Source organism: Molothrus ater, chromosome 7 (assembly GCF_012460135.2).
Source record: "Molothrus ater isolate BHLD 08-10-18 breed brown headed cowbird chromosome 7, BPBGC_Mater_1.1, whole genome shotgun sequence".
Taxonomy (NCBI): Eukaryota; Metazoa; Chordata; class Aves; order Passeriformes; family Icteridae; genus Molothrus; species Molothrus ater.
Genome location: NC_050484.2, coordinates 33,336,946 through 33,349,937, shown reverse-complemented (window position 1 = coordinate 33,349,937; position 12,992 = coordinate 33,336,946). Strand labels below are relative to the sequence as shown.

General features: G+C 37.5%; 1 protein-coding gene across 1 annotated transcript in view; it reads left to right on the top strand.

Annotated features, from left to right (window-relative positions):
* LRP1B (LDL receptor related protein 1B) overlaps window positions 1-12,992 on the top strand; it is a 632,190-nt gene that overhangs the window by 414,649 nt on the left and 204,549 nt on the right. The window contains exons 13-16 of the mRNA XM_036387231.1: window positions 1,944-2,163; window positions 3,779-3,968; window positions 8,820-8,942; window positions 10,988-11,128. Of these exons, the coding sequence (XP_036243124.1) occupies window positions 1,944-2,163; window positions 3,779-3,968; window positions 8,820-8,942; window positions 10,988-11,128 (674 nt within the window). The remainder of the gene's footprint in view (window positions 1-1,943; window positions 2,164-3,778; window positions 3,969-8,819; window positions 8,943-10,987; window positions 11,129-12,992) is intronic.

Sequence of the window (12,992 nt, the reverse complement as noted above, 5' to 3'; positions counted from 1 at the left end):
TATTATGGCTTTTTAATTGTGTTTCCAAAATTTTAGTCCTGATTTAACCAGTGTTGGAGCATTAACTGCATTTTGAGATACAATTAAAGCACACTGACATAAATGCCTGTCACTGTGAGCAGGTTTTAGCTTATGACAGGATAAATGGAATAAGGCCAGACAAAAAGTTAATGGGGAAAAGCTCAGTAATTGCTGTTGAGAAGTCATGTAAATATTTGTAAAATATATTTTGTCTCCCAATAAAATAAGTGCCACAGTGACCTCAGCCTCAGGGCATGTGCAGAGTTTATAATTCTGTGATTAAACCTAGTGCTGTTAGAGTCAAACATGCAATGGAGTTTGTAAGGCTTGTGGATCAAAAATAGACTGATGTTCTTTGCACATATTTACAAAAACATTAACAGAACCCAAAACAACCTTCTAGAGGGCAATTCGAGAGAAATGAAAAGTCAACAAAAAAGCTGCATGTTCAGATCTGAAAAGTTGTGTAATGCATTTTTTCTTTCTTTTTATTATCCAGTTTCTCATAAATATCAAATTATGGTTATACATAAAACTACATTTGAATTTTTTTTTGACTAGTAGATTTGATATAATTTACACAGATGTGATAAGAAAATATTTTTTCACTTCAGTGTATCATTCAAAATTCAGTATTTAAATTTCAGGACTTTATTCTTCCAAGTACAGGCCAATTAAATGGTTAATGGGTTAGGATCACAGAGGGTATTTCAGAAACATAAATCTGGTGAAAGAAAAGGTGAGGTATATTAACAGCCATTAAAGCAGGATGAACAAATAGGATTTAAGATTGGCATGAAGTTTTTGCTTATTAATTGAAGTCCTAGGTTTGACTAAAAGTAAACATCTGCTGTCTGGCAAATGTTTTCATTTATGAAATGATGTGACTTTATGTGATACAATCTGAGATGATTCACAGACTGCTTACAGGTTTCTAAGTGTTTCTTCCCATTAACTCATTTCCTTAGGGAAAAACATGTTTTAAAAAAGTGAAAAAAGAAAAGTGGTTTCTTAGCATATTTTTTTACCCTCTGTTTTTGTGCAAGTTCAAGTTGCATATTTTAGATGGTTCAAATCACTGTTTTCAAGGGCAAATTCTGTAATAGAATATGCTATTCAGAATAATTCAATAAGGAAAGGTTTATTCTGTAGTTTCCAGTAGAGAATGGCTCATAGAATTCCTCTGAGCCAATACTTTTAGAGGAATTAATAGATTTTTAAAACTTGTTGAAAGCAATATTGGTGCCTTTCTTTCAGACTTTGGTTTTTTTAATCTATATTGCTCTACTATAAGCCATAAAACTATGCTCAAATTGCCTACTGGCTTTTTTTCCAACTAATTTTCAAAGCAACTGTTTCTAAACATTTTTGTGATGGGCAAAGTACACCTTTAACTTTTCTGAGTGATTTAGCTGCTTTCATGAAGTTCAGAGAACGTCAAGGTCACCCTTTAGCTCTAAAACCAGAGTGCAAATAATTATTGTGCTGCAACTTCTTTGATAGAATTAGGTGTAATAAAAAGGATATTTACATCACAAAGGCAACTGACCTGGCCAGAACCAGCTCACTGTAAATGTGAGGTTTTTGACAAAGTCAATACAAGTAATGGTTTTAAAAAAAACAACAGATAAAGAAACCCTATAATTCTGGTGGGAATAAATAAGGTCTTAATTCTTTCACTTTTCTTGTCTGTTGGTTCTCTGGTATTCATGTAATTTATCACAATATGAGCAAAATACCATAAGTGTCACTTCAGCAGCATCCAGTGGTCAGGGACAGTAAATAGAGTTGCAGAAACAGCAATGGAAAGAAACGTGAAAAAGTCAAAATTGCTCTGGCTTGGAGGAGCTGCTGCTGAAAGCCTGCGGTACAATTCACCTGATTAAAATGGGATGTGAATGCTCATTTCTGTAATTCCCCAGATGGATGTATTGGACAGACTGGGAGGAAGATGAAATAGATGCCAGCGTGGGGAGGATTGAGAAGGCCTGGATGGATGGCTACAGCCGGCAGGTTTTTGTCACATCAAAGATGCTCTGGCCAAATGGTTTAACTCTGGACTACCGCGCCAACGTGCTCTACTGGTGTGATGCCTATTATGATCACATTGAAAGGATCTATTTGAATGGGACTGACAGAAAGGTAAAAGAGAAATGCTGCTGGTTTGCCACAGGCATGTTCTGTCTCTGGATTTCATTGTGTTGTGTTAAAATACTCCCCAAGGATTTTAAAGTCTGCGGAACCCGCGGCGTGTCCCGGGTGAAACCATGGTGGCAGTCTCGAGTGAGAGGCTGAAACACAGCTTAGGGTGTTCCTCTGGCCTAAGTGACACTAAACCTGGCTTTATTTTATTTTTTTTACCTATTTTTCTCATGTGACAATGAGTTATATTTGTATTGAGCCATGAATCTGCAAAGAGCTTTTCAGTAGAAAAACCCTTTTTTTTTTGGTTTTGCCGGAGAGAGGTTTTTCCTTGAACTTTGCTGGATGGGTTTTTCTGAGTCTCTGTGCCCCTTCTGAGCATTTGTGGTAATATTCAGAGGGGCAGCACTCAGCAAATACTGTTAGAGATAGAGAGAGATTGCTTTAGTTGTTACTTATGCCTTTACTAGCTGGATACAAGTCTGTGCAGTCATTCTGTGTGGGTTTGTAGAAGCAACAAGCATAGAATAAGACACTCTGACAATGGTTAAGGCTCAGACTGGAGTCTGATAATTTGGGGAAGTTTTACCATCTGCTTCATAAAATTAGTGACTGGTGAATAATAAGAAACACATGTCTACAGGTTTTGTTTTGAAGTGTGTCACAGAATGGTTCTTTTTTTTTTTTAAAGTGAGTTCTCAATAATCCTGAGATGTAACAAAAAATGCTTAATTACTTGAATTTATGTAGCTGAAAATAACTATAAGATACTAGTTTTTGATGTTTAATCACTTGTATTGAATTATAGGTTATTTTGGTCAAAATTTACCTGCATCAGTCACATCTATAATTCTTTAATACAGTAAAGATTTTGGGGGACAGGGAGGTCCTTAGTTTCACTAATAGCTGTCAGATTATTGACTGATTGATGAATTTGGATCAAAAGTAGTTCAGAGATGAGGAGCTTTGACTAAGATTTCAAGCCCAATGAGAAAATTTAAAGGGTAAAAGGGGGTGATGTTTGTCAATCACCTCAGAAGAGTATTTTAGTTGTCCTTGTCTCCCTGTTCTCTTGGGTTTATGTCTAGAAATAGACAAGGTAGGGCATGTGAGGAGCTGCTTCCTTCTCTCTAGAGGCAAGGTAGAAAAAAGGCTCTTAATTCAAGCAAGGATCCTGGCCAGAAAAATGAGACCAATGACTCCAAACTGAATCTGCTGGGATAAAATCACAGGATCATAGAATTGTTTGTGTTGGAAAAGTCCTTGAGATCTTCAAGTCCAACCCTTAACCCAGCACTGCCAAATTCACCAATAACCATGATCCAAACCCCACTTCTAGGTCTTTCAGATCCTTCCAGGGTTAGAGACTGCACCACTTCCTGTGTTCTCTGATGGGGGCCACATAACATGCATTTCTATGAATTTTTTATTTCAAGTTAGATATTGGTTTTGCTGCACAGAAGGGCTTTGCACTCTTTATTTCATTTTATTGCAGTAGGTCGTTATGTTTGGGACAGTAATGATCTCAGTTTTCCTATTTCTTGTTTTACCATCTCTAAAAAATTAAAGATTCTTTTAACCTTGCTGATGCTCACCTACCACTAATTAATTGCAGGTAGTCTACAGTGGAAAAGATTTGAATCATCCTTTTGGGCTGTCACACCATGGAAATTATATATACTGGACAGATTACATGAATGGGTCAATTTTCCAGTTGGATCTGGTAACAAGGAATGTGACACTGTTGAGAAGTGAGAGGCCACCTTTGTTTGGGCTCCAGATTTATGATCCACGCAAACAGCAAGGTACTTATACAGTTTCTCCAGAGTTTTGTTATTAAAGGACATTTTCCCTTAGAGTTTCCAAGCATTTTGAGGTGACTGGATGAACAAAAATAGAAAAACAAATACAGATTGTGGCACGAGAAATTTACTCTCCAGAGTTTCAGTCCATTGAAGTAGAAATTGATTTTCTCATAAATACTAAAAAGTGAATCAGAGCATTATTCCTGTCTGAATTCCTTCTGTGCATTCACTCTGCCTTTATTGCCCTTTTTTTCCTTGTGCGACCAAGAGATGCTGTGCAAGTATCAATTACAGAGGGAAACATATCTGCATTGGCTCATAGATATAAAATATATGACTACATTTATCTTTTCTTAAATAAGATCATAGATCCTGTCTGCATTTTTTTTTTCTTTTTAATTTGCTCCCCCATCTTGGTCTACAATCAACACTGCTGCACAGGATAAAAGTTATTTGAGAGTAGTGGAAAAATCCATAGTTGTTGCTACTTGTATCAATAGAGAAATGAGATAAAAGCCATAGGTTTGCATGGATGGAATTTAGAAAATACAATTGCTACTCTACAGGTAAAGATAAAAATGTGTTTTACTGAAGGAAACTTTGAATTCCATTTACTACACGCAAAGTTCCTACGAGTTGTTGAGTATTTATTTGCTTGCTTTAGTTAAAGCATATTTCTAATTACCAGATAGTTTGGTCTGCTACCAAACATAAAAATGAGCATCAGGAATTAATATAGATAAAATACTGTTTAAAAGATTTTTTTTTTTTTACTGTTTAAATTTTCTTTTTTCTGGTACTGCAGCATCTAAATTTCCTTTCCTTTAACCAAGCTGGTCTGTGTAGCACTGTGCTAAGTCAGGGTTGCTGCACCAGTGTTCCTCTTACCACAGCTGCTTTTCAGGGACTCTCTCTGACATTCAAAGTCATGTAAAAGTATAGTTTGTTTGGGGTTTTTCTTATATTTAGTGTGGGGTTTGTTTGGTTGGTGTTTTTAAGGCAAAATCTGGGCCCTAATCTACCCTCAAGGTGGCCAAATTTCAGAATGCCATGCCTGCTAATAGAAAATGCAGTTTTTGCTTTCAATATGACTGCTGCTTTATTTGGTACTCAGAAAATTCCTTTATTTTTCAGAAAAAAGGGACATTTAATGCAGTTGCTGTTGGCTTCCAAATAAGCTGACACCAGAGAGAGAAAGTATTGCCTCTTAGACAGATTTGCTGAATGAGCTAAAGTCTTAAGGGAGGGAATTTGGCTTGTTAATATATTCTTTGTTTGAAATTGTAATTGGAATTTTGTAAGCTAACTGCAGCCTTTAGGAACTTCCCTTTTTGTCATGCTCAGTGAGGTTGATCTTGCCATTGCTCCCTCCCAAAGGAGCATAAAAATTTCTTTTAAAGAAACTATTTGTGCGTGTGTGCATGTTTTCCTCGTAGAAGAGCAGGCTCAAGGCTGAATTGTTGAACAGAGAAAACCACAGAAAACCACTTTATGAAGCGTTGTATATTAAAGATATAGCATGCTGTAACATGCGCATGCCTCAGAAACTTTTGGCTGTGATCATTTGAGGGGACTGCTTTGATGCTGCTGGTCTCGTCACACAAGCAGGAACTGTCATTTCATTTGGGCACAGTTCAATTCAGACTGGCATTTTTTAGGGGGGCTTTTCCAGGATACTGTTCCAATCCTGCTTTGCTTTGTGCTTTGGGTAGGAACATGAAGCTTTTGGGATCTCCTCAAGGAAAGGTGTTTTTCATTGTCTCCCTCTCATGAGGCATGATCCCCTTGAGGAGGAATTTTTTTGGTTTGTTCATTTGTTTTTCACTTACTTTCAGAGGTTAGAATTTACCTAACTTTCTTAGGCTGAGTCTTTGGATCTCTGTGCATCATAAAATATGGGAGGGTGAGGCACTGTAATGGTAGGAGTTGGATTTACACTCAGCACATGACCCTGCAGGTATTTCCACTGCTTTGAAAGGCTGGATTGCTACTTCCATGTAAATAACTCTGGATTAAGTGCATTTACAGCAGTTAAAGTAGTCTCTTTTGAAATCAGCTAATGTTGTAACTCCTCAGATTGCAAAGAAGAGCTGGAGCACCAGGCTGCTGCTCCTCATGTGTGGAGGGTCATCCTAACAGTGGGCTTGCCCAATTTAACAGTACTTGAGGTTAGGTTCATGAGAAGCTACAAATGCAATAAATACTTCAGTGTATCTCTTAAATGAAAAGATTAAACACATGTGCGTGGTGTCCATTTTTTTTTTTTTTTTCTGAGAACGATGACTGAAATGCAATTACATTGTTGTAATTGGTTTAGCTCTGGACTAATTTTTTAGCTAATTAAAATGGATTTGGCCTAATTTATTCACATGCAATCAACAGGGCAACAACTGTTTTAAAAGCTGTCAAAACATGAAAAATATGGTAATAGCTTAGAAAGTATTTTAAAGATTGGGACTAGTTTAAGAACAGCCATATAAAATAGCTGTTAGGAATTGTAGTTGAGGAAATTTAATTCCCCAAATACTTGATGGCTTTACAGGTTCTACAGCTTGTTCAATAAAGAGGCTTAACCTACTTGAACTGTTTTTTGGGAGACATTTAAGCCTAGGAGTCTCTTCAGCAAGACTGATGGGACTGAAGGTCTCATTGCACCTTCAGGTTGAAGGCTGCACTTTATAAACCTTTTTATCTTGGATCTTTTTGCTTTAACTCTTGGTACTTCTATTTTCCTTGTCATCATCCCCTCTTTTATCACTTTACCTAGCACATAACCCACTGTGCAGGAGTTTGTCATCCCAATTATGAGGTTAAGTAGGAACTTTTCATCTTCAAGATGGACCATTTGACTTTGATCTACTGATTTAATTTTTATATATTTATTTTCAGCTTCCATTGGGCTTCAGAATCATCATGTGTTTCTATATTTGGCTGAAATAGTCTTTTATTGTGTAGGTTTATTCTGTTTTAGTGAAGTGACAAACTCATGTACATGCTTTAATTAAATCACTGCAAATGTTTTGACTTGGACCATGAAATTTCAGAGTCACTTTTGAAGATTGTATTTTGGTTTGTTTATTTTGGCAGCTTCTGAGAACTTTTAAAATCTTTGTATTACTGACATCCTTTGATTTGTACAGTGATGGCCCTGTAAAGATGGAGAGACTTTCAAGGCTACTTTTTCTGAGGCTTTCTTTCACCTGAGGTTTTCCGAAATTTAGACTCAAATACATTTCTTAGGGTTTTGTTTTGTTTTTGTTTTTTTTTTTTTGTTTTGTTTGTTTTGTTCATAATATTTCAGTTTTAGTGACCACAGCTGTAACAGTTGATTTTTTTAGTCATTTGATCATAGTCTCAGACCTGAAGTCAGGATCTAATAATGTGTATTAAGTGTCCAGTCTAAGGTCTTTCTAAAATTGTGATCAAGCCCTCAGACTTCTCAGAGAATTCCCATTTTCCCTGGTTGTAGAGCTGTGTTCTTGTCATTTCACTCACACCCTGTCCACTGAAAGTACAAGCACCACAATATTTCACATTATTCTCCATTAATCATTTTGCACAATTTTATTTAAAAGTTCACTGGGTCTTTAATGGACTGCTGACACATTTTCTTCTAAGAAATGTTGTGTACGGTGGATCAGAAAAAATATAGAAAAAGATTATTAAACATTGCTCAATACTGTAAGACATATTAAGGTGCATCTTAAAATATAAAAATTTTCAAAATCTTAAATTATTTGTTCATTGATTGATATTCATTTGATAATTTAAAGAGATTTTCCTGCACCTGCAGGACTGGCTCTGATGGGACATTTTCATATCCATGTTCATAGCTCCATGAGAACCTAATTTTTTATTTTCTATGAAAAGTGAAGTGAGGAGCTTTGATGAGAGGAAATTGTATGGAGTCTGGTTTAGGCCAGCAAGCTGATAAATGTTTTCTACACCTTTAAAAGGAGGAACTGCTTTTTACTAGCACAGAAAGATGAAAAAAAAAGGAAAAAAGTTTTCATTTAAAGGTTCAGCAGACATGAAGTTTTGTATCTTGCTTGGTCATAAGCACTTCTCACCAGCACCTGAAATCAGCAGAGCTTTGCTCATGGGAAGCTGAGTGTCCCCAGCAGTGCAGATCTAAGCAGAGGTCATGGCCAAAGTGACACAAACAGAAATTGGGACATTTCTGGGCTCTCAGTGACTGAAGTCTGGCTGCCTCAGGAATGAGGAGGTGAGGGTGGATGGTAAAACACCTGACAGCTGTCAGTGTTTTCATGGGAACAGCTTGGGGAAGGAACAATAACACGGAAAAGCAAAGCACAGCAATGGCAGATGTGCTCAGAAAAGAGTAATGGAATATTTGCCTGTGTTCTATCTGCCATAAATCTCCTTATCCTTTTGTTTTCTCTCTTTTTTTTCCCCTAATCTATAGTTGTAGCCACTTTGTTTTAACGTGTACAGATGCCAATTAACTTCAGAACATTCCTTTATCTGCCGTTTGATTCCTTGAAGCCACTGTGTGCATGTAGCTGTGCCAAATATTTTGCAGTATTTGTTCCGTTCATAAAACAGGCAGATAAAATGCTGTGAACTGATGGTGCAGTTTTTTGTGGTGGTATTATTACTATTATTATTCTTATTGAGTATTGCAACCTGGAACTAATTATGTTTAAATATCATAACCTACAGTAACCAAAATATGTGAGAGTAATGTGCTCCTAACGCAAGAGGAAAGTAATTGCTAAAAATTCTTCATTTGTTTCTTTTCCTAAAGGAAAAAAAAAAAAAAGGCAACTAAAACCCCCATTGTTTAGTCCTAGCATGGCTGTTAAAGTTGCTTTTTATTTCTTTTCCCAGGTGATAATGCCTGTCGTGTTAATAATGGAGGCTGCAGCACTCTTTGTTTGGCCATTCCTGGAGGCAGAGTTTGTGCCTGTGCTGATAATCAGCTTTTGGAGGAAAACAGTACAACCTGCATGAGTAAGATTCTTACAGAATATCTGAGTTGATGCTGCTGTTAAGGGATCAAGTCAGACATGAAAATAAAACCTGAAAGTCTGGCCTCCTAGGAGGTCTAGAAGACAAAGAAATATCACTTGAATAAATATTCTAGTTTACAGTTTACAGAATATGAAAGATTTTCCAAAGAAAACAGAATATTAAGTACACTATTTAAGGATAAAATGCATTGGAAAATATTTCAGCATATCTGATATTATAAAACACTTAAATAGTTCACTGAAATATTTAAAAAATATCAGAAATGGGTCCATACAATTATTAAATTTGATACATATGAACAGTTTTCAGATTATTCTACTAAGTATCTTAAACAGAAATCTGACATTGAAATGTTCATGATGAAACTGTTCATAAAGCACATCAAGCAGATCTATTTATGTATGATAGAGTCTTACACAGACTGTACAAATATTGCTGTCTTTCATCTTTTCTTTATATATCTTCATTGCAACAATGATAAAAGTTATTCTAATAAAAGGTGGGGATTTCAATTAAAATAATAACTTGCCAGATACTACAGATATCTCTTCTTTAAAATGTTTAGACTTGTTGTTTGTAACTTTCTAAAAATTTTCTCTTTTTTTTTTTTAAAGTCTCATTGATGTATCTCTTGAAATTAATTGTAACATTTTACATAAGTCTCCAGTAATAAGCTTAGTAGAGATGGGTAAAGCATAAGGATTATTTCATAACATGATGAACATTATGGAGCCTGCAATGACCAGGCAGAACCATCACTTTTCTTAAAAAAAAAAAGAAACTCTTTTTAGTAGAAGTAACTGGAATGGGGACTCTACACTGGTAAGATGGAATGTAGGCATTAGGAAGAGAAGTTAGAGACTTTGAGATTGGAATGAGGCAGGTTTCCTGGATTTTTCCCAACACACATCACTGTGTGTGTGTGTGCTCTTTCCAAGGACTCTGGTATTCCTCAGAGGGTCCTGGACTCGTGTGCCATTTACACATGAAGCATTCTGAACCTGATGTTGAGGAGTACAGCTGCCTGGATTTATTAATAAGCTTCTAGCTTGCTACTTAACTCTACCCCAGCAAAATTTTATCCTTTCTTCTCTGCCGAGTCTGTACCACTGCATAATGCAGGTGTTTGAGTTGTTGCTTGGATACAAGAATCAGCTTTTTAGTAATCATTTCCTATCTTTAAAGTGCACCAGAATTTGGCCAATGTCTGTCAGAATATTTCCTGCTTGCTGTTGATGAGGTATTGCAGTATTTAAACTGGTGTTTTACACTGTAATCGATTGTACACCAATTCAAAAAACCAGTTTGAATGCCATTCTGTTCAGAGTTTTTCTGTTTATTAAAAGTTCATTCCTTCATCCACACGCTCGGATATGTGTGTCACTACAGGCTTCAGGTGGAATTACCTCAGATGTGCTGAGTTTAGATAAAAGTGCTCTGAAGTGCAAGAACAAGAATTGATATTTCCCTCAGTTTAGGAAGGACGTTGAGACGCTTGAGCACATCCAGAGAAGGCAACAAGGCTGGATGGGGCTGGGAACACAAACCCTGTGAGGAATGACTGAGGGAGCTGGGGGTGTTTAGCCTGGAGAAAAGGAGACTCAGAGGTGACCTTACCACTCTCTACAACTCCCTGAAAGATGGCTGTGGTCAGGTGGGGTTGGGCTCTCTCTGCAGGCAGCACTGACAGAACCAGAGGACACAGTCTCAAGCTGCTTCAAGGAAGATAAAGGTTGGATATTAGGAAAACGTTTTTTATGTAAAGAGTGATGAAGTTCTGCAATGGCCTGCCTGGGGAGGTGGTGGGGTCACCATCCCTGGGGGTGTTTAACAAAGTCTGGATGTGGCACTGGGTGCCAGGGTTCAGTTGAGGTGTTGGGGCTGGGTTGGACTCGATGATCTTGAAGGTCTCTTCCAGCCCAGTGATTCTGTGAGTTCTGTGATATGCATTTATGTAGGGGCAGTATTGCATTCTGGCTGTACCAAGCAGATAAAGAGATGTTGTTGTTGGATGTTTTCCCCAGTTAAAGAGGGAGAAGTGCTGCCCCAGCTGTGCAAGGCAGAGCAGTTCCAGTGCAGCAACAAGCGCTGCATCCAGGAGCGCTGGCGCTGCGACGGCGACGACGACTGCCTGGACGGCAGCGACGAGCACGCGGAGATCTGCTGTACGTAGGCACTTCCCTTTTACCCCACAGCCCATGCTCAGCTTCAAGGATTGCAAACCAAACCATGCAGCCAAACTAAAGCAATCACCCTGCAGCCATTGCTGCAAATCTTTCGTTTCCTTCTTTTCCTGCGTGCAGGAATGGCAGCCCTTTCAAATCTTGCTGGTGCACTCATTGCAAAGCACAGTGCCAGACCAGTCATCTTTTGGGGTTGGCATTGTCATTCCTGATTCTTTAAATATTGGTGATTTTTGCTTTGTTTTCCACCATTTCTTACATGGGTCACAGTATAACATCCTATGGGAGGGGATGGAAAAAGGGAGCCAGGCTCTTCTTGGTAATGTCACTAGAACAAGAGGTAATGGGCACAAACTGAAAATCATTCATTTTATCTGGACATCTGAAAGATAACAGTTTTTAACTGGACACTGGAATAGATTGCCCAGACTGGTTGTGGAATTTCTGTCTGTGGAGTTGCTTGAAATTTCTATGGACCTGGTCCTGATAAACCTGTTCTATCTGGCCCCGCTCAAGTAGGGGAATACACCAGGGGATTTTACAGGTCCCGTCCAACCATGAAAATTTCTGAGAATGTATAATGCATTTCTTAAAAAAAAATCCAAAACTCCTCAGGAAAAAAAGGAAAAAACCAAAAAACAAACAAAACCAAAACCCCCACAAGTATTCAAACCAAAAAAGTAAACAAATCACCTCCTCCGCAAAACTCCTCCAAGAAAACCAAACCAGCAACAAAACCAAAACTCAGATCCCTACATGACTTGGAGTATTAATGTACGTTGTCTTTAAAGTTATGGTTTTACAAGAGATATATATTTTAGCTGTAGAGCAGTTCTACTGTTGAAATGAAAAATAATAGAAAACATACCAATTATGTCCCTGTCATTTCTGGATGATTCTTGAGTAGCCTGCTTTCAAATTAGTGTCGCAGCACTGAGAATCCTCTTCCTTACTCTGTTTGTCACAAAGCTTTCTATTTCTGTCCTTAGATCATTTCTCTAAACCAAATCTCTTTTACTGAAATGAAAGTACAATACTTCTCCCAATCAGTTGTAGACATGAACACTCTTCTGCTCTGCAGTATCATTGAGTCTGAAAACCCTTTTCGGTCTCTCTTTCTTATCTCTTTGAGACCAAACACTCTAAACTGTTCTGGGGTTTGGTTAGTTTTTTGTTGTTGTGCTTTGTTGGTTTGTTTGTTTTTGTTTGTTTTTTTTTTCCTAGTGGATTATGGCAGGTTTTTTTTAGACTCCATTGCTCTTTTCTGAAGTGATTTTAGGGGCTGGATATCCAAAACTGGACATGCGTATTTCTGCTGAGGCCTTTGTGAAGCTGGCTGACAGAATGTGTTTGTGAAGGGTGATTGTTTATTCACCCTTGGGTAAATCTTGCCTGCTTCACACGGGCTGATTCTGCTGATAAAACTGATCTTGTGATCCTCTGTAATGCCCAGACCTTTTGCCATATGGCTGTTAGATGGCCAGTTTTGGATTTGTTCTGTTTCATTGTTTTGGTTTTTTTTCCTCAGCATTTATGTATTTTGGTAGGTCCATGTGGTAGCCATTGCTGATTTCAGTAATATTTCAAAAAATATTTTCCTAGTTCTGACTTGTAGAGCTTGATCTCATTTTGTTTTGAAACCAGCATTTCCTGCACTTAAATTAAGGAGCTCAGCTAATAAAGAGAGTGAGAAAGAAAATCTTTCAGCAGATTTGACTTGATTGTCTTTTAAATTAGTGTGAGGAAGACCAGTTCATTGATCAAAGCTTGCAATTCTCTGAGGATTTATACAAATATAAATGAAATAATAACCTGAACGTGATCTATAGTTTACATGGCCAGTGTG